Raw genomic sequence first — 22,144 nt, forward strand, 5'->3', positions numbered from 1 at the left:
CTATTGGATTTTTGCAATACAATGTACTTCCATAGTAGAAGGTTGCAATTTATAATATAATCATAGGTTTTGAGCCTATATCGATTGGTCAACCTAGACATGTACCCGATCCAAGCCGAAACGACCCAAGATTGACTTACAACCAGTCAGGGTCCAAGTTGGATCTAGGACATATAGACCTAGATCCAACCCACTGCGTCTAATAGACCTGGATCCTGGATGAGGTTGGCGAATTTGGGTCTTGTTCGCCCGGGCCCGATTGGCTCCCCTTACCGTGACTAGTAGTGGGCACCAAAACATACCAACGTCTTATTTTGTCTTTGCCTTGGAAGACTGGACGCTTTGTCAAGAACCGCAACACGAAAGAAGCACCAAAACGAAGCGGATGTGAAACCCCTACCATTTGGCCTCGATTTTCTCACAGTCCTCCTGTTCTCAGAGAGAGAGAGAGAGGATGCCGGCGTTGGAGATGGCATCTGCCAATCCAGCAGGGGCGCCTGGGAAAGAGCAACAGGCGGCAGGATTGGGGATATTGCTGCAGATAATGATGCTCGTCCTCTCCTTCGTTTTAGGTCATGTTCTCCGGCGCCACAAATTCTACTATCTCCCTGAAGCCAGCGCTTCTCTCCTCATTGGTACCCCTCCTCTCTCTCTTCATTTCTTTTCTCTGTTCAATTTTCCAGAACTCCTCTGTTCTTTTCATCCATGCACGCCTACTAGGTTTATTTTCTCTCTCTCTTTCAAATATTTTGATTAGTGTTGGGAGAGAAGATGATTGCTATTTCCCGTTCTCAAGTTCTCCAATTCATTATAGTTGAATGATATTTGTTAGGAGCATGGTTCCATTTTCTTCCAGTCTAGGGTATTTCCGCAATCCTACGATCTAATAGAGACATTTTTTTGTTTTTGTTGTATTTTCGTGAAAATTTTATGGATTTCCCCATATTGAATAGAACTAGGCTCCATGATTGATCACAGTGGTGCTCAGCAATTTGATTTAATGGACAATTATTTTGTTTGCTTACAATAACCCTTATGTTTGTGCATCTTTGTAGGAAGAGAAATTCTGATAAAGTTCATTTATTATTTGATTATTGGGTTTTACATGACAGGAATTTATGTTTCGTTTATTGCTTTTTGTCAGGTATGATTGTTGGGGTTCTGGCAAACATTTCAAATACGGAAACAAACATTAGGTTTGCATTTTGCTTGAAATTAATTGTTCTTGTGCACATTCAAGTGGGATTCTTTCCTGTTGTTTTCGAATGGATAAATGGGAATGTGCTTTTCCTAATGGTTGATTATGGGAGTGATTAAATCTTACTTGTTGCCTATTTTGCAGGACATGGTTCAATTTCCATGAGGAATTCTTTTTCCTCTTTTTGTTACCGCCAATAATCTTATATCCTGATTTTCTGGCTTGCTAATTAGTAATAGCTATTTATTCATTTTTTGATGTGATGTGCTATTTAGTGTGAAATTTTATGTTTGCGGCTTTGTTATGCTTCAAGAAGTTTATCCTTGACAATTTTCTACTCAGTCTGGCTTCAGCTTGCCACCTGTAAGTTTGGAATTTTGGCTTTAATTTAGCATATTTAGACTCCTCGCCAATCATCATATTTAATTTGTCTCCCTACTTTTCTTGGCAGAAACCATTTTTCTCAAACTTTGGGGCCATTGTCACCTTCGCCATTTTGGGAACATTTATTGCTTCCTTCGTAACAGGGATATTGGTGTAAGTTTACTTCCAACAGAAGTTGGGTTTCTTCTATGAAGAAAAGAGTTACTTTCTTTGATGCAAAATAGAAGTTATCTTCCTTCCTTGCACATTTTATTTTTATTTTTTATTTTTTACTTTGGGAGTTGATATTTTGATAATATTGCGGTTTTTGCAGTTATCTTGGTGGACTGATGTTTCTCATGTATAGACTACCATTTGTTGAGAGCATTATGTTTGGTGCTCTCATATCAGCAACTGATCCTGTAACAGTGCTATCCATATTCCAGGTGCGTAGCTTTCTTTCCTATGGGATTTTAACTCTTCTGATCTTCCTCATGCATTATCCATTATGTTCAATGCAATCATAGAACCTGCAATTGCTATTATCGGGAGCTTTATACTCATGATCAGATGTTGTTTTCTGATTTCAAACCAAGTTGTCTAGGGTTATGTACATTGGGCCAATGGGTGGTCCCAATTGTCCTCCTCAAGTCATAAACAATATTTAGGAAACTCAAAGGATGTTGTTGAAGGCGGTCAAAAATTGCAGTTCTAGGCAAACTACTCTTCATTTCCAGAAGCTCAAGTGGTAGTTTATTAAGCTTCACGGTGACAAGCATCCCTTTTGAAACCTGGATGGAAGAGCAATACTAAATATTTGGGATGAGTTACTTGTTTCTACTACCAAGTCTCGTGGTCTAATTAATTTGCAATTGGAGCGCCATTGGAACATTGTGGTTCAATGTTTCAAAGGTGAAGAATGGTTTTATATTCTCCACATGTTTGTGTTTTACCACTAATGATGAGAGTGCCTATGTTAAGATGGAACCTATATATGTCCAATACAACTTAGAGTCCAGCTGCTACAACCCTTGATATGTCGAGTTCTTGCTGGAGTTGTTCGTTGATGATCCTTTAAAATTTGAAGGCTTACTTCACTAGGCTTTACATCTGATGCAACAATAGAAATTCCTTCATGCATATCCCTGGGGTAAGATCCAGTCAGATTTCTCCCATTTATTGAAAAGTAAAAAAAAGAACAAATAAAAAAGAAAAAATTAATCAGCTTGTTCCCTACGTAGAGAGAATTGATGGTGACAACATTGAACCTTTTGTATGTAAGCCACTCGGTGCGGCTGAATTATGGTTTTGGGTTGCTAATCTGTGAAAGGGACCTTTGTTTTTTTTCTCTCAATCCCCGAGCAGGTGAAAAGTACGATGGACCAATGAACTCATGCCATCATCATCAATTGATTCATGCAGTGGTCCCTAAGCACCATTATTTTACTTGCTCTATTGGTATGGTAGGCATTCCAACTAGTGTTATTAGAATCAGACCGATCATTGAGCTATGTGCGACCTAGTCCAATCAAATCAGTCCAACCGCCGGTCGAAGTCGAACTGGGCCGGACTCAAAAAAATTGTGAAATATAAATAATAGTTTAGAAATATGAAATATATTAAAAAAAGTTGCTCAATTGTGTTTAATCTGTCTAACTAGTCGAAACCAGTTGGTCCGATTAGTTAAAGTCAGTCAAACTTTGGGTTTGATTGGTACTCAGCCAAACTGAATTTTTGTTTTGGACCTTACCTGGAGGCACTGATTGTGGTTGATTGGTCAGATCGGATTGTTCGGTTTGGTCTTGATAACTATGATTCCAATCTCCAACTCTTCATGCTACACTTCAATCATTGATGTGTTTTTTGTTCACCTTTTTAGGCATATGTGGGTGTAACTAATTTTCTTGGCACTCTAGCACTATGGCAAAACAGTTTTCATGGATAGTTAATTTCAATATTTTCAAATTTTATATTTGGAGCCTGTGTTGGATTGGCCAGAATGAGGAGCATTTCAAGAAATTAGCCACTTTGTGGGAAGGATTTGGGGAAACCTCACTTGAAAAATGTATAAAAATTTGAAAAGAATAAAAGTGCATATGATATTCAGAGAAGTCGCGCACATCTCAATGATCAACTCATCTAAACCTCAATCCAAGCTGTTTACACCCGCTTAAACCAATTGGAAGCACATCTATGAAATTCTAAATAACAGCCACTCACAATCAATAAATATAACCTTGGGTTTAAGACCTTACTAGATGATTGACCTTGGGGAGTATCATAAAGAAATGGGTTGGACATTGACCTAATACAATAATCAAAATTTGGGAGGATGAATATGGGAAAAAAGTTTCAGTATGAAGAGGATAGGAATAGCTAGTTGTTCCAGTAGTGCATGCCTTTTGATACAGAGGAAAGAATGGAGTTTGTGAGAGTACCATACTCCTTAATGATCTCCCTTGCATTAGTGCACAGTGATATTTTGTGACTTCTCATCTATGATGAGCTTAGTGGTGAGTGTTATATATAATCGAGGATCCTTGGTTAGAGGAGAGAAATGGTGGGAGTCCTAATCACAAGCATGCTGAGTTTTCTTGAATTCAATTGCGGAATTTGGTTAGTGCAATGCATCAGGATTCATTGATCACATGCACCCTCAACCTTAAATAATTCTTTCTTTCAGATCAGAGGTTCTGATCTCTACTAACTGGAAGAAGTATCACTAGGACCACTATCAGTAGTACCACATAAATGGATGACTATTAGGAATTCCATTTCAATGGCTGTGTCCTTGGGGAGCTGAGCCATCTATAGTGGGTAGCGAAATCAGAGATGATCTTGGGTAGATTCTTGGGACCTTTGCAAGCTATGTTTTTTATTCCACCAAGTTATAAGCAGGAACTATTCTAAATGGGCCTTGAGTTTTTCTTCTGCTTTTTCTTGGGCCTCTTGATCATGGGAGATGAATCGTTTTAGGTCATTTGATGGCTGTAGAAAGATTGATTACCTTGGATAGCCAACATCATGGAGGAGATATTCAAGAGAAGTGGAGTGGGGGTCCACTGTTCCCATGTGCTTTGGGAACGTAACTGCAAGGTGTATTCCATCTCTTGGGAAGGGTTGGGGGGACTCTTTACCTTCTCCCATCGTTTTCTTGGTGGTCTACTTCTTTGTCTTCTCTTTGATTTCTTTGCTACCTTTTTATTCCTTGCTTTGCAGTACATTTTTGTTGTTATGTGCCTGTGGATTGTGCACATCAGGATACAATGAATGATTATCTGTCAGAAAACATAAACAAGTAGCTGTAATTAAGTTGAGTGGACTTGCTTGGCATTTCTAGCTTTTGCTCTTTGTGGATGTCTTATTTTCAATGTGACCCTAAACATTCCTTTAATGATCAAAATTTATTTGCGACTTCCATGTGGTTTTGCTTGATTGTTATCAATGGGTGAACTGTTCTCTGCAATTTATGTATGAATTGAGAAAGGAGGTTTTCTTTTTTTGATTGGTTTGACTTGAGAATGAAGTTGTGCTTGCTTCTGTGCAAAAAGACAAAATAGGAGAAGAATGTACATAACTCCATTATAATTTACAAACCGTTATTGTGCAGGAGCTAGGAACAGATATGAACCTTTATGCCTTGGTCTTTGGAGAATCAGTCCTAAATGATGCAGTATGTACCTGACTTCTTCTATGAAATTTTCGATGCGTTAGACTTGTTTAATATCTAAATCAATCATTGATTGTGGAATTTGTGGATCTTACTTGCTACTTGGGTTATGTTGAAGATGGCAATTTCTTTGTACAGGTATGTCTTAAGTAACGAGTTTTACCTTTTTATCAATCGATTATTTAGCTGATTATTATTTTGGTTTTTGGTTTCTAACAAATGTGTTCCTTCCATTATCAGGACAATGTCATCTTTCAACAGTCATTCATCCAAGCAAAGCTTCTTTTGGCTCATTGTGAGGTTTCTCGAGACCTTCGTTGGATCAATGTCTTCGGGTTAGCATAAACACTAATGATCAACATGTTCTGCTTCTTTACTTTTTATCTAGATGATGAAATGACTTGTAGTAATTATTTTTATGTTTTCTTATTATTAAGCATGATGCTAACTCATGTTTTTGTAAGAAAACCGGATAGGGAGTATATTTTGAAAGTTCCAAATTAATTAAATTTGTTGTTAACAATTCATATATTTTCCTAAAACTTTGACTCCCTAAACTTGCATGAAAATACATATTGTGTGCTAAAAATTTCGTAGAGAGGTAACCTTAATTTTCTAAAGATGTCCATGATTTACCATTGTGAAATTCTTGGGAATCTTCTTGACTGCTGAAACTTTCAAATCACTCATATTATATATAAAAATATCTTGTGTAGAGGTGTTACCATGCATTAAAATTTCATTTGAGCTGTTTCTCTCAAGTTTTCTTTTGTTTTTCCCTTCTTTACCTTCTCCCATGTTTTTCATAATAATTGTGTTACTTGTATGTGACTTTTTTTTTTTTTTTTAGTCTGTTGACATTGTATTGAGGGAAGAGAGAAAAACAAAGATACAAAGACTCGTGATGGGCAAAGTCACCGAGAGGGATGACAGAGGAACAACGAGAAAGATGGGGGAAACAAAGAATAGACGAGAAAGCAAAAAATGCCAAACACAAAAGGCGCTAAAACTACCACGTTAGAAAACATGAACACTAAAAGCAAATACAACAGACAAAACGGCAAAAACTGTGGCACTCAGAAAGCATCCACCAAAAGCACTATTACTCCAATGAAGCTCCTTGTTTTCCTAGATCATCTGCTATTCGGTTGGCCTCCCTTCAAATATGTGTCCAGGAGACCTGTGTACTCTTGCAAAGATCATGAATTTCGTCAAAGATGTGCTAGAGCCTTCAAGGGGTTGGGCTAAGTTAGATGCCCAATGGGAAACGTTCTTAGAATCCCCTTCGATGACAAGGGATGAATCCCATGAGGGGTTAAACTGTCTCACTCCCTCGAGCAAGGCTCGGGCCTTTGCCTTAGTAGAATCCGCTATCCCAATCGAGGAAGAGAGGGAAATAAGTGAGATGCCGCCATGGTTTCGAAAGATTCCCCTTATTCCTGCCGGGCCAGGGTTGCCCAAAGAAGACCTGACGAAGTTGAGTTTAATGGTGTCCTTCGGGGGGTCTCCAAAGGGCCGACCGAGATACTTTCGTTGGCCTGGAGGAGAAAATATTAACCCAATTGAGATGGCAATCGTGGGCAGGCAGGCCTTTGAAATGTTTGTGATTAGAGGCTCAAAAGATAACCAATCCCTTGATCGATTCCTTTATTTTGTGGAGAGGAGCAAAGAGACCTTGAAAGATCTGACGAAGTTGAGTTTAATGGTGTCCATCGGGGGGTCTCCAAAGGGCCGATCGAGATACTTTCGTTGGCCTGAAGGAGAAAATATTAACCCAATTGAGATGGCAATCGTGGGCAGGCAGGCCTTTGAAATGTTTGTGATTAGAGGCTCAAAAGATAACCAATCCCTTGATCGATTCCTTTGTTTTGTGGAGAGGAGCAAAGAGACCTTGAAAGATCCGGTTATTGTGTTCCTTCCATATTGACCAAATGGTCGCTGCAACGGTGGCTTTCCAAAGCAAGGCTCTAGCTTTGGCCCAAGGGAGGAAAGCTGACAACTTAAAAAGTCTGGGTATTGATCCTATGGTAACCCATACCCTGTTGAAGACTAGTAGTGTTTCCTTTCGAAGGTCGCTTGCCAACGGGAAATGGATGAAGAGGTGGTCGATGGTCTCCTCCTCGGAGAGACACATCATGTATTTGTTGGGCAACTGGAAGCCTCATCTTTGAAGTTAGTCGACAATGAAAACTCTCCCCCACAAGCCAAGAAAAAACCTCGATTCTTGGGGGAATGAATGGGTTCCAAGCTCTGGGGCAAGATAGATTAGTGGTTGAGGGTCCCACATTGGCCTGGTTGAGTGCACATAATAGGGAAGAGACCTTGAAGGCCCCGGAGGGGTCCGGAGTCCTGACTATGCAGTCCTCTCTAGGGGAAAGGGAGGGGATAGAAGAAAGAAGAGAGGAAAGATTAAGGAAGATGGGTAGTTCCTCGTCTCTCAAGGGATGCCAAAGATCTAGGTTCCAGGAGCGCGAGGAGTCCGAGCTGGGGAAAAGGTCTTCAATCGAGGCTTGGGGGTTTCTAGCAAGACGTAAAAGGCTGGGGAATTGAAAGGAAAGTGTGGACTCGCCACCCACCCAAAGGTCTAGCCAAAAGCGAACTCTAAACCCGTTCTTGGGGTGGAATCTAATGAGGGAATTGAAAAGGGGGAGGGAGTGCATAATGCATCTCCAAATACTAGAGACCGCCTAGGTTTGATTGACAGAGATGTACCAGGGTGAGGAAGAAAGGCGATATTTGGAGCAAAGAATGAGGTGCCACAGGTCCCCGGTTTGGGTGGCAAGTCTCCACTATCACTTGCAAAGGTGGGCCAGGTTTTGCAATTTAAGATTGCATATCCCCAAACCCCTTACTGATTTGGGTAGGCAGGCCGTGTTCTAGGAAAGGAGATGGAACTTTCTAGAGTTACCGTCGTCGAACCATAGGAAATTATGCATCAATTTCTCTAAGCGAGCTCGCACCGAAGCAGGAAGGTGGAAAAGAGACATCTGAAAAATAGGAACCCCTGAAGTATTGCTTTGATGAGGGTCAGCCTCCCCGTTGGAGATAGGAATCTCCCTTTCCAGGAAGCCAACTTCTTTCCAACCCTATCTATGATGTGACTCCATTGTGCTTTTTTCAGATTACCAAAACAAAGAGGTAGGCCAAGGTAGCTGGAAGGGAATCAATACCATAGCCCCAGTTGTCGGCAAATGATTGTAGAGATAGGGGGTCCACATGCATGCCTATCATTTTGGATTTCTGGAGATTGACCTTGAAACTAGTTGCAGAGTGGAAGCATTGAAGCAAAAGGAGTAACATTTCGACTTGAGCTGTTGTCCCTTTGCAAAATAGGTGGGTATCGTCTACGTATTAGAGGTGGGAAATAGAGGGGCCTTGAGCTCCTTTTTGGAAACATTCAACCAGGCCCGCTTGGTAGAGTCTAGCCGTAGCTCTACTAAACACTTCAGCTGCTTTCGCGAAGAGGAAGGGAGAAACGGGGGTCTCCTTGCCTAAGACCTCTCTGGGACTTGAAGAATCCTTTGGGGGAGCCATTAATGATAATAGAAAAGTAAGGGCCATGAATGCATCTCCGGATCCATTTCCTCCACCTGGCTTTGAAGCCCATCCTTCTTTTAGTTTCTTCGAGCAGCACCTAGTCGACGTGGTCCCACTCTAGTTTAGCAATTATACCTGGGGATTTGGATGACATCCTCGAGTGGATGCATTCGTGTGCTACTAGGGCACCATCCAAGATCTAGAGATCTTTGACAAAAGCACTTTGGTTGGGGGATATGATTGAGTTTAAGACAGTTTTGAACCTTGAGGCCAGGACCTTGGCCAATATCTTATAGGAGTTGTTCATGAGGCTACTGGGTCTGAAATTTTTCAGCTCAACAATGCCTTCGATCTTGGCGTTCATCCCTTGGTGGATAATGCCTTGCTCGTAAAACTTTTAAAACCTAGAAGGTCGAACCGCAAGATGTCCCAGTGGCGGTTAAAGAGTGCCACCGGAAAGCCGTCCGGGCCCGGGGCATGGTCTTGACCAAGGTCTTTGATTGCGATGACGATCTCAGGTTTTACTGACGGGTCTTTCTATCCATTGGGATTGATCTAGGGAGATGGTCAGGAAGGAAAGGTCGGACATATGAGGTAAAGACCAAGAGGGAGCAAAGAAGAGGTGTTTGAAGTAATCAATGATGGTTCCTTCAATACCCGTGGTATCATCTAGGAACAAGCCTTGATGGAGTATCTGCCCAATGGAATTGTCTCTTCTTCTGCAATCGGTGATCGATTTTTTTGTGGTTTCCATATTTGTGCAACCTTGTCTAGGCTGGAACCACAAGTACGAGAGCACGATTTATGGTAGCTATGGAGGATTGGTAATGATGAAATGCTCTAGGAGAAGTTTTCCTTCCCTTAAAGATATTCCACTTGTTGCAACTACTTCCTTTTTTGAGTAGAAGAGTTCTCATCTAATGTGGCATTAGAAAATATGGGAAGCTCAATGTAACCCTTTTACTTCTTTTTACGCACCTTAAGGTTTTCTTGGGCAACCTAATCCTAAAGAGGGGAATCACTATTATGATATTAGGCTTGGTTAGAGAGATGTGCTTGCATAAAACATGTTTCATTTTACTTTTATAGAGAAAAAGTTTCTTTTAGAGAAGACATTTTCATACCATCAAGTGAAGGGCAGTGACTTTCGGAGATCTTTTAGTTGAAAAGCTGATGGTCTTTGTGATTTCTGCACAATTTGCAGGACTGGAATGTTATGCAATTGGTAGGAATAGGGCGTGGCAAATATTTTCTTTTAAAGTGCAGAGGCTTTTGGATTATCTAGGGTTGCATAGATTTCTTATTTGTAAATTTGTAAATTTGTTCTTTATCTTTTTTAAATTGGGTTCGATTGATTTGACTGGCGGCCAGAGCGGTTTTGAAGGGACCAAATGTCCCAATTTTGATGACACTGAAGTTTACAAATAATGGCTACGAACATCCTCTATGGCATTTCCTATTCAAATCAATGTTGAGCATTGGCTTCAATTGGAGAGTTGGTGTATTTTTCAATTTTACTTTAGGGGTCAGGGATATACTCTCTTTGATATAAACATGAGCCCAATTCGTCATCATCATCGTCGTCATCATCATCCGAGCCTTATCCTAACCATTTGGGGTCAGTTGCACTAATCCTGTTCTACCATTATGCTCTATTAAGGGCCATATCTTTTGTCAGACCATAAGTCACAATATCTCTTCTCCCTACTTCCATCTATGTTGTTATAAAGATGAGCCCAATTATCCAAAAAAATGACCTTAAGAATGTAGTGGAATACTGTAGCTTTCTCAAGTTTTATGTCAAACACTATTCTCAAATGTGTCTTTAGGCCTATACTATAGTTGTATTTTCCTCTAATAACCGTGGAGCAAGCAATTGTACTTCTTTTGAAGCCGATACTTATTAAGTTTTCAGATCAGGCTCTTGGTAACTGCTGCAAACCATAAGTTGCTATTTGCACCAATCATGGGCCCAGCTAGTGCAGTGGATGCTAGTTGTTAGCTGCAATGCACAAAATGTTTAGAAGATGATTTCAACAGTGTGCATAAGGCAAATCTTTCTTTATCATATCTATGAGTTAATCCTTTGGCCCCATCTTGCTTAATCTTCGATGCTGCACTCGATACTTCCTACCACATTCTTTCCTCTAGATATCAATCAGGACCCAAAATAGAGCAATAGCTTAAATGATGCTAGCTGCAATACAACTAGTTGGTTCTGCAGGGAATCAGCGGATAAAAAAAGGCCAGAAAGGCTAGCGAGAAGCTGTGATAAGAGAAAAGTCACTCAAGTGGGATTATTGACTCGCCGCACTTGTTGATGTTTTTGTGGAAGAAATGTATGGAGGAGAATCTTAGAGCACTTGCCTAGGCTGTCATGACCGTCAATGATAGGGTTCCTTCATGAGAAAGTAAATGTTTTAGTGAATTATTTAAAGAATTAAATATTGTTGTAGTGTTTTCTAAAACTTAATGGTTTCTTTAGCAACTCGAAGAGATGCCGTCCAACTGCTTTATCTGACTATGTTTTTCCATTGAAATATCTCTAACATGGAAATATATGCAATATGAAACATATTTGGTAAGACGAATCAGGCCCTTTTTCTTGACATATATGGTGGTTATGTTTTTTCTTTTCTCTTGTTTTTCTTTTTGGAATGCGTAAACAAACCAGCAGTCTTGCAGTTGTGCTATCCTTGAGATTGTCTCATGTGTGGTTTTTGATTTGTTTGTAGGTTTTATCACATTGTCGTTTTGTTGGTTGGCAGCCAAGTGATGTTTCCATTCTAAAGTGGAAACTAGGAAACCATTCCACAGGATTCCTTTTTAGATTACTAGACACTAAAACACCCTTTCTGTAGGCTTCTTTTACTTGCCCACTATAGCATTCATAGCATTGAGAAATTAAAGAAACATCAATGTTACATAAATAAATTGCTAACAAATTTCCAGAAAAACCAACACTGTTAGAAACAAAGTTACAACAAATTTTCTGCAATGTAAATTGATAAGAAACTATGAAAAAAAAGGAAAGAAAAGTAGTACATTGATGAACATGGATGGCTGTGGCTGCCAGAAGTAAGAAATGAAATTTGAGCCAAGTATATGATGTATTTGATATTGAACTATTATGGCTTGAAAAATTTCGGAGATGAGCCCACCATAACCTTTTGCTTGTTACACTCAAGGGATTTCTGCTGAATGTGACCTTTTACACTATAGGCATATTATTTAATGAAGGAATCTTTTTTCCCCTCACTTTAGTGCTTTTCTCATAAACATTTGATTCAACCTTATTTATTCATTTAGTTTAGTTTTTCTCGGAATGTGACTGATCGACATGCTGCTGACTGATGGACATGTTGGGGATTTATTTGCAGGTGTTGGAGTTGGATTTATTTCGGCTTTGATATCCTTTGAATTCGATACTGCTTTCTTGTTCTTTTTTATTTTATTTTGGGTTCCCTTAGCACCAAAGCTGTTGGCTCAATAGAACCATTGTTCATCAACCTTAAGACGGGAAATTCCAAAACCACCCTATCTAAGGTTTAAGACCTCTTCGGACCTGACCAGGTGACCATATTGACCTTCACTGCCTACCCTCCTTCAGATTCCCTTCTACAATGTTTCCAACTTTGCTCCTACATTAGTAGAATCTGAAAAAGAGACAGTGAATTAAAAATGAAAATCTGGCTCCGAATGAAGTCAATCTACCTTTGAGGTTCAGGAATTGGCACTTCCATGATGCCACCCTTTTAGTGATTTTGAACTTTCCTAATCTATTTGTTGATTTTACCACTGTATATGTGAGTATGGTATTTTACAGGTGATGCCCTTGTGGAAATAGTACTCTTTTTTCTTTGCCTTGGTTTCTTTCCGACATGGTTATTTCATAATAAAAAATTCTTTTGTATAATTATTTTTGGCATTGTTATCCCCAGTGATTCAAAAGTCGACGAGTTGAACTGGACTCGTCCGATTCGACTAGGGAACCTGCAGACCCGATCCGGTTCCAGTGAAATACTGGAAATCGCTCGGTTCTAGAGAAGAACCGGCAATTCCATGCCGTAAATCGCCATGTGACGTCATGATTCTCCCGATTCTTCCATTCATGACGTCATGGCCCGCCGATTCTTCAATGGGCATTTTTGTAAATTTTCTTCAATGGGCATTTTTGTAAATTTTAAAAAGTACACGTACCTTAAGGTCTGCATACCTCGTCACGTGACGCTCTTCACTTCGCACGCGTTATCCTCGTTAACTACAAAGAGGTATTTATTCACTACAACTTCCTTCTTCTTCTTCGTTGTGGGATAATGGGAAGGTATTAACTTGAAACATTAATATATTATATATGTTGTTTGCGCTTTTAATACTACTAAGTACCATGTGGCTTACTGGTTATAACTTTCTTTCTGCATGTGGAGGGCGTGGGTTCCATTCTCCTTAGGACGAAAGGGGGTTCTTTTATCAACTATTTTTCTTGTCAATTTTATTTTTTTGAGGTCAAATTCTTTTCTTATAAATATTTTTTTTGTCAATTTTATTTTTTTGAGGTCAAATTTTTTTCTTATAAAAAAAATGAAAGGTTTTTTTATCAATTTCGCTTTTTGTCAAATTTTTTTATTATCAAAAAAATGAAAAGTTTTTTTTATCAATTTCGCATTTTGTCAAATTTTTTTCTTACCAATAAAATAAAAATTTTCTTATAAAAAAAAATGAAAGGTTCTTATCAATTATTATTCTTGTCAAATTTCTTTTTTTTGTCAAAAAAATAAAAAGTTTTTGTCAAAAAAAAAAAGTAATAAAAAGTTATTGTCAAAAAAAAAATAGTTCTTATAAAAAAATAATAATACAACAAGTATTTTTGTCATAAGAAAAAAATGAAAGGTTTTTTTATCAATTTCGCTTTTTGTCAAATTTTTTTCTTATCAAGAAAATGAAAGGTTTTTTTTATCAATTTTGCTTTTTGTCAAATTTTTTTCTTATCAATAAAATAAAAAGTTTTTATAAAAAAAAATGAATGGTTCTTATCAATTATTTTTCTTGTCAAATTTCTTTTTGTTGTCAAAAAAATAAAAGCTTTTTTTCAAAAAATAAAAAGTAATAAAAAGTTATTGTCAAAAAAAAATTTCTTATAAAAAAAAAATAATACAGCAAGTATTTATTGTCAAAAAAAAAAAGGCTCTTGCTAAAAACAAAAAAAATGTAATACGACAAACATTTATTGTAAAAAAAAATAAAAGGTTTTTATCAAAAAAACTAAAATGTTCTTATAAAAGAATCATTCTTAATTGTAGTCCATGTATGACTCTATAATTCATCCATGATAGTTCTATGATTTTTATTTTGTGTGATGCAATTTAATGGTTAAAATAAGTTCATACAGAGAAAAAATATCTCAATATTCACATATTGATGAAAAAAATGAAAATTAGTAATATAGTTCCCTGATTTCTTATTGGATTCCTAAAAAGCAACATTTATAATAAATTTTAATAATTTTTTTATATTTTTTTTACAGTTTAATCCGACCTATTCGGCAGATTCCCGATCCGGATCGCCGATTCGCCGATCCGGATGGGTTTTTTAAATGCCCGATCCGGGTCACCGATCCGCTTTTTAAACTACTGGTTCTCTGTTTTTTTTGAGCTTTTTGTTATTCATATGTTGAGCATCAACTGGAAATCCTTGACTATGGTGTACCTCTTTAAGTATGCAGGCCTTGACATTGACAAGTAAGTACCAAATTCACTATACATTTTCAAATCAGTCTTATGTAGTTTTTTGTGTCTCATAAAAGTTCAAAATTTTGACATGGTTCCTTTTTTCGCATGTTTTCCAGTCTTCAGAACCTTGAATGCTGTCTATTTGTACTCTTCCCATATTTCTCGTAAGCTATCCATGGTTCTCCCACTTCCATCTTGACATTCTTCTTTGTCTGTCATGATATTCAGATGAAAATGTTTGCCTTTGACTGCATATCTTTTTTTTTTTTTACGTCCTTTCAGGTACATGCTAGCTGAAGGTTTTGGACTCTCTGGTATTGTTTCAATATTATTCACTGGAATTGTAAGTTACAAAACTTGTTCTGTATGGGACATATTTAAAATTGTTGTTGGTTAAACCCTGATGCGAAGATCTGTTTAATGTCATCAATTCATTTCCTTTTCAGCTCATGAAACACTATACTTTCTCAAATTTGTCGGAAAATTCTCAACAATTTGTTGCTGCTTTTTTCCATCTGATATCTTCATTGGCTGAGACATTTGTGTAAGAAACCATCTGTCATCTACCTTTTTTATCTTTTTTGAGACAGAAACATTTGTCTAAGAAATAGTCTGCGATCACTTTGTTTAGATGGTGTGCTAATCCTGTTGCTGGAAGATTTCCACGGTATTATTGATAATTTTTTTGGCATGCAGGTTTATATACATGGGTATTGATATTGCTATGGAACAACAGAGCTGGTCACATGTTGGATTTATCTTTTTCTCTATTGTATCCTTCTAAAGGGCAATGCAAGTTATTGACTGTTTTGTAGATTTATTGGTGTTATGAATTACTAGCATTCCTTAACCTTTTGTCATCGTGGCTGTTCTAGTTGTTTATTGGAGTTGCAAGGTATGGTTTCCAGGTCTTCTTGGAAGTATTCAAGCTTGTTCTTAAAATTAAACTTAACAGTATTTTGTGCTGTCTTTAGCGCTTTTTATTTGTTGAAACTTCTCGGAATGATACTCCTTGGAAGTTAATGGGAGAAGTCAAGTTTATTTACGAATTTTTTATGGAAATTATGACACATCTAAGTTTCTTACTTCTATTTCTTCTTTTTGATTTGAAAACACATTGCGATCCTGCTTTGAAGTTTTGAAACTAAGCAACTAGTACAACAAAATTCTACCTCATTGAGGTTTCTCTAAATTATTATTTTTCTCAAATTTTGAATGAAAAAGAATTTGGTAGCGTTGAGCAACATGACCTTTATATGGAAGCTTAATTTCTTCTGAGCTATGTGTCTATATAGTATCAAGTTCATTGCTACTAATCAGAGGAAAAGGATATCTTGTTCCAATGGACTACATATGGTATATGGTACTTAGTGCTCCATCTCCTTTCTGTTTGTGCTGATGGATTGTTGGGGAGTAACTAGACCTGGATTAATGTCCCTGTGGATTTCACTCAATTTAATATCAACTGCTAGTGTTTTGGAGAAGGTGGATGTAATAGCATTGGCGTACCACATGCCATACCATTTGGACCATGATATATTTTCCCAGTTCTTATATCATCATCGGATTGGATGTTTTTTATGTTCTTTATTCTTGTCAAAAAAGTGAAAGAAATCCACATATTACTGCTACGACCACATTTATTGGAGTAATTATTGACTTCTCCAAGTTTTTATCTGAAGGGCTGCAAATGTCTTTTCATGTGCATACTTGGTGAATTTGGTCCGACCAGCAAGCAGGAAAATACCCCCTAAACATCAGAAAGCACTTTGGTACAGTGGTGAGAAGTTAATTACTTTCTGATGTGTTTACTTCTATTAATGAAGTTTCCATCAATCATCGCACTTGTGAGTCTTAGGGCTACCAATATGTGATGTTTTCTGTTTTCTTTTTAATGATCAAACTTCTTTGCTTGAACAGGGCTAAGAGGAGCTATGGCTTTTGCTCTTGCTTTACAATCAGTTCATGATCTCCCCGAAGGCCATGGCCAAACAATATTCACAGCTACCACTGCAATCGTTGTCCTTACGGTGGCTCCTTGTGTCTTAAATTTCTATTTATGTTACATGCAAAGATTGATATTAGTATATTATTTGGTTCTAATTTGTCAGTTATTGCAGGTTCTTTTGATTGGCGGGTCAACTGGAACGATGCTCGAAGCTTTGGAGGTTGTGGGTGATGGTCATGATGGGACCTTTGGACTTGGAGAGGCAAGTATTAAATACCTGAGTTCTTGTAACTTATCAGGAAATGAAGTCAGTAATAGCAGCCCTTTTCCATATCCATGACTTGTTTCTAGCAAAGAAAAAAAATATTATTCTCCATTTAGCAGAAAAGAAAATATTATTCTTTCTTTTGTATGTTGGCAAGGCTTTCCAGATTTTCTTTTACAACAAGAATTGAGTATTTAATCCCTGTTTGATTTGATATTTTTTGCTCTTTCCCTTTTCCCTATCTGCTATCTAATTTAAACAAGACTTTTTCCACGATTGTCTTTCTGCTGTCAGACTTTTGATGGTGACAATGGCTACATTGCTCCCTCTTATGAAGAGGGCGCATCCTCTGGACAAAAGCTGAAAATGAGACTCAAAGAGTTCCACAAGAGGTGTTCTATGAATAACTTTCTATATTTATCTATTTTACTCTCTTGAATGTCGAATCTCATTCGCAGTTTACCCTTCCTGAATTGCCACAGCACTTCCTCCTTCACAGCATTAGATAAGAATTATTTGACCCCATTCTTCACAGCTCAGAATGGAGAGGTACAAGGTGAGAAAACAATCAGAGTGTTTGCTCTATTTTTTATGGGTGGAGGAAAGCATATTTGAAAATAGACCCTAGTCCAATGGAGTACGGTGCACAGTACTTCAAAGTGTTATCCCGTCCACTGATGACATATGGTGGAGATTTAACTGCAGTGGGGTCCGACTGGGACTTCCACTCTGGTACAATTAATCTTGACTGTCGATCATTGGGAAGGGACGGTCGATTCCCTATAGAGTATTGTGTGCTAAACTCTATCAGAATATGGTAAGACATAATTAGATGGTTTTATGTTAATAAGAGATTCATCTGGTTTTTGGTGTATGACAGATGGGCCCTCACCCTACCAGAGTCACAGAAGCAACTTTGGCAGACATGGATCAAATGGCTGATACGTGAATTTGTTGGTAGTCAATGAGCTTTTCTAGTGGTACACTACTATATGAGGGCATTTTGGGCATATACAGCTTTGAAAGAGTGGTCAAGATTTGTATATAAAGATCTGTTACTTAAACGCCCGGTCCTCTTCTCATACAACAGGCAGGTTGTGCAGATCCATAGGTGCAAAAAGATCAGTTACTTAGACCAACTCATGTTTGGGGCGTACGTGCATGAGCCGTAGGACCGTGCAACAAAATACCAGTGATTTTTGCTACTGTGTTGTCTTACGTTCAAACACTGCAAAAAGTTTCAATCAATCAATTGATGCAGCAAATGGTTCTTCTCATATAGTATGATTTTATGGTTTGCATGTATTAGGTGATCATCTTCTTATTTTGAGATGAATGAAGCTGTGAAACTTTTCAGATAACAAACAAGGAAACCAAGAAGTTCACAAAACCCAGAAATGGAAACTGCAGTTCTAGACATGTTTCCTCTGAGGCATTATTCTCTCTCCAAGGTCCTGTTCAATGTAGTGTTCATGCATTTAATTGATCATCATCATCATTATCATTCAAGTCTTATCTTAATTATTTGGGGTTGCCTATATAAATTTTGTTTTTTCATTTTTCTGTATCAAAGGCCATATTTTCAGTAAGTATATAATATATAGGTAAAGGCTCTACTCTTAGCAAGTATATAATATATAAGTTGAGGATTCACGATATGATATAGCAAAGTTTTACGTTTGTTGTTTACTTAGAGTGCAACCCACCTCTTTTACTTGGGATTGAGACGGGTTAAGAGAAAATTTAAATCCCTCATATATTTCAGTCACATTTATTAATTGGGTCTTATTATGCCAATTTTGCTTAGATTACTGAAAATAGATTATTAATTGGATCTTACCATGCCAATTTTGCTTAGATTACTGAAAATAGATAGTGTCTGTAAATCAAGACACATCTCAGACCCTGCTATCCGATGATTCTTACTCCTAGAAAAAGAAATCCAAGAATTCTTTGTACATTTTTTAAAACATTAATGATGTTCTTTGTGCCATAATTGAGCAATTTAGGAAGGTACTTCTCCCGCTACTTTATGGATTTTTCTTCCAAAAGTTTTTAGAAAAGGTTTTACGAGGTTGCAACCTGATACTATAGAAGTTAGGTGCACTTCAAAAATCTAGTAAAAAAGAGTGCTTTGAGGTTAGAATTCCTCCGAATTGATCATCTTGTCTTCAAGATGTATAGATATAAAGAAAAACTAATTTCAAAATCCTACGAATAAGGCATCTTATAGCTAGTTATCTGGATAGTATATTTTCAAATGTTTATAGATATGTTTGATATGTACCATTTTTGAAATTTTAAATTTTATAATCAGGGTTAATATTGATTTTCAAGTCACCCTAAGGTTTCTAATATCGGAACTACGTCTTCGGGCAACTTAAAGGTGCGCCTTACTTGTAATATAAGGTGGGTACCTTCCACGAACCTCACCCGGTAAATTTTGGTATTGAATGGTATGGTTTCTAGGGAACGACATAATTCCTTGGATTCTTATGGAAAGGCTAGTAGCAGAATATTTAGCCACCAAATGTGTTTTAAAATCTGTGTAGATAGAATCACTTAGCTCAAAAAGCAGATTGCATGCATCTAGTGTTATGCACTCAATAATAACAAATCAAACATGTAAATAACATCTAAATGAGCTCCCAAATTATAGCAGCATGCCCAAATATATACTCCATCCTCTGAGCATTTTCCCCTAAACTTGTATTGATAACCTGGAAATAGAAAAGGAGAAAGAAAGGAAATCTCTCACCAATATATCAGCCACCAAACGAGCATGGAAAATAGACATAAGTTGCAAAAAACCTTGCTGGAGATCAGCCAAGTTTGCTGTACAAAAAAGGCACTTTAAAGATCTTCGGTTAGAGAGAGAAACTAAAGGATAATGGTGCATGGAATTAGGCTTAGCAGTGACTTGTCTTGGAGTCACCTTGTCAGACTTTTGGGTGCTCCCTTGTGACCAAGACACCTTTAAAATATTTAAAGAGAGAGATATGATTCATAGTTAGTGAGAGAGAGACTAAAACACCTTAACTTTCTCTCCCAACCCATATTTCTTTTTAAGCCTCAAAATTCCAATAGGTGAATTTTTGGGAATGAGTTTTTCTTTTAATACTTGGCAAAAAAATACATACAAAATAAATAATAATAATGCCAGGGTATTTTGGTAATAAGAAAAGGTCTTAATATGGCGAAAAGAATTCGTGCCAACATTCCCCTATTGTTTTGGACATTTTTTTTTTCTTTCTTGACAAAATCATTTACCCACTGGAATGAGGTGCTCCTCATGATCACTTGAGTTGTATGTCCTCAAGCAATACGTAGTCCATCCACATATACATTCCATCAACTCAACAACACCAACCATACACTTTCCCAATTTTATTACAAGTCGTGACGTATTGCGTGATCATCAACCATATTATGAACTTCATGCATAGGCTTCTAGATCAACATACTATGTCAATAGGTACCCAACAATAAAATGTGTTACATATTCACACTGCCGAGGACATACAGGCACCCATTACAAAAATCTTGAGAGTTTATTGGTGCAGTTGTTATCATATAATCCCACAAAGAGATGCATCTCACTAAGAGATCCTCAATTGCCGAAATATCCATACTGGCAAATAACAAGGACGAACCGCGAAGGTCCAATTCCCCATAAATACTCAGAGCATCACCCACATAGGCTAGTAGATCACAAAAAAAGCACTGTATCATTAACATACCAGTGCATCATTAACATACCAGTGCATCTCATGTCACACAGGCTAGTAGATTACAAAAAAACCAGTGTATCACTAAGACACCATAGCATCTCTCGGATGCTCTTGCCACACAGGCGTCATCAAGCTATAACCTGAAATGCCACACAGGCGTCATCGAGTTACAAAGACTTAGAATGCCACAAAGGTAGGTAATCACATGATCGTTATAAGGTTTAATCCAACCATAAAAGTTATCCATGATACGATATAACAACCACTAAAGCTCCAATATGCTACTCACGCATCAATATGCCACTGAGGTTGATATTCTTGTGACTCATCTATGTGTTTGAGTACTATGGTAAGTACACTTATCACAAATAGGTCCACATGAGTACCCTTCGTTGGATCAGTAATCATCAATTGAGTTATAAGATATCTAACTTTTATTTCTTTGTTTTCCACATATTCTCTTTCAGTGGTATTTTTTCTTAATATATTTTGACTTGCCATGATATGTTGGGTGTTTAGAAATGACTAGTGTTGCTTGATTATTACAATGAGTTATGGAGAGCGTGTAATCAAACTTGACTAGTGACATGTCACTAAGAAAGTACCTTAATAATATCGCTTCTCTTGAAGCATGATATAAAGCAATATATGCAACTCCTATAGTGAAATGTGAGATATATTTTTACTTTTTACTTTCCTAAGATATACATGCTCCATCAAATGTAAACACCTATCCTGATGTAGATTTATAATCGTCAATATTTTATCCTAGAGTTGCATCACTATAGCCGTCTAAGATTAGATCCTTATTTCCATAACATAAACTATAATTATATGTCCTTTTTATATAGCTAAATAACCTTTTTACCAATTTCCAATGTTAAATATCATGGTTAGCCATAAATCTACTAGCAGCTACCACTGCATAAGCTATATCTGATCTAACACAATTCATCAAATAGTTAAAAGAACTAATAGCTTATGCATAAGGGTATTTCTTCATTAATTTTCTTTTCTTTGTCACTTTTAGGACACATTTCTTTAGATACTTCACAATTTTTATCAAGCGGGGTGGCCATAGATTTAGAGTTCACCATAATAAAATTCTTTAATATCATAAGAGTATAGTAATCTTTATTAATAACTAACAATCTTTTATTTCTATATCTCGTCACTTTGATTCTTAAGATATTATCTACTTGTCCCATTTTATTCATCTCGAATTTGGAGAATAACCACTCTTTACAATCATGAAAGGCTTTTGCATCACTCCCAATTAAAATTATATTATCCAAATACAAGACCAAAATAAAATGTATACGCCCATTGTATTGGGTATATACGTAGTAATAATCAATAATTATATTATTGAACCCATATTTTATATGAATTGTAAACATTAAATACTACTGCCTTGAGGACTCCTTTAAACCATAAAAGGCTCTTTTGGCTCTATGGGTTAACAAACCAAGGTTTTGAATCAAAACCTTATTATTTTTAAAAAAATTTGGTTACTCAAACAAGACTTGTTTGGATGACTTTGAAGGGAACCCAAGGGAACCCAAGTTACGCAAATCTCATGTTTGGATCATTTTTTGTTTATTCTGGTTTGCCTTTGCACACAAATAGAGAATATATCAAACTTGAAATTTTGAGATAGTTTCTCTGTCTAAAAAATTTGAGATAATTATTCTCTGAAAATT

General features: G+C 37.1%; 1 protein-coding gene across 2 annotated transcripts; it reads left to right on the plus strand.

Annotated features, from left to right (window-relative positions):
* The first annotated feature begins 387 nt into the window (after nt 1-387).
* On the plus strand, nt 388-18,129 carry LOC18422567 (sodium/hydrogen exchanger 6). 2 transcript variants are annotated; one of them, XM_006878530.4, is made up of 22 exons: nt 388-635; nt 1,145-1,196; nt 1,343-1,402; nt 1,537-1,561; nt 1,650-1,735; nt 1,896-2,007; nt 5,172-5,234; nt 5,350-5,369; nt 5,472-5,566; nt 12,149-12,177; nt 14,475-14,506; nt 14,614-14,661; nt 14,780-14,840; nt 14,944-15,041; nt 15,194-15,269; nt 15,373-15,392; nt 16,180-16,277; nt 16,418-16,527; nt 16,618-16,707; nt 17,005-17,102; nt 17,193-17,266; nt 17,591-18,129. In XM_006878530.4, the coding sequence occupies exons 1-22, from the start codon at nt 455-457 to the stop codon at nt 17,650-17,652; spliced, it is 1,590 nt and encodes a 529-aa protein (XP_006878592.2). In that variant the 5' UTR covers nt 388-454; the 3' UTR covers nt 17,653-18,129. The 2 variants fall into 2 exon arrangements, with proteins under 2 accessions (XP_006878592.2, XP_088716705.1); XM_088860579.1 differs by lacking the exons at nt 388-635; nt 1,145-1,196; nt 1,343-1,402; nt 5,350-5,369.
* Nucleotides 18,130-22,144: the final 4,015 nt, after the last annotated feature.

The sequence above is a fragment of the Amborella trichopoda genome, chromosome 3, assembly GCF_054954075.1.
Source record: "Amborella trichopoda isolate Santa Cruz 75 chromosome 3, AtrichopodaSantaCruz75HAP2 v2.0, whole genome shotgun sequence".
Taxonomy (NCBI): Eukaryota; Viridiplantae; Streptophyta; class Magnoliopsida; order Amborellales; family Amborellaceae; genus Amborella; species Amborella trichopoda.

What these genes read in the sequence shown, in the direction of transcription:
- LOC18422567 (XM_006878530.4), top strand. Translation starts at nt 455, where the DNA reads ATGCCGGCGTTGGAGATGGCATCTGCCAATCCAGCAGGGGCGCCTGGG. An exon ending in TTCGTAACAGGGATATTGGT is followed by an intron (nt 1,736 to 1,895) that starts GTAAGTTTACTT and finishes CGGTTTTTGCAG; the next exon opens with TTATCTTGGTGGACTGATGT. An exon ending in CAATATTATTCACTGGAATT is followed by an intron (nt 14,841 to 14,943) that starts GTAAGTTACAAA and finishes TTTCCTTTTCAG; the next exon opens with CTCATGAAACACTATACTTT.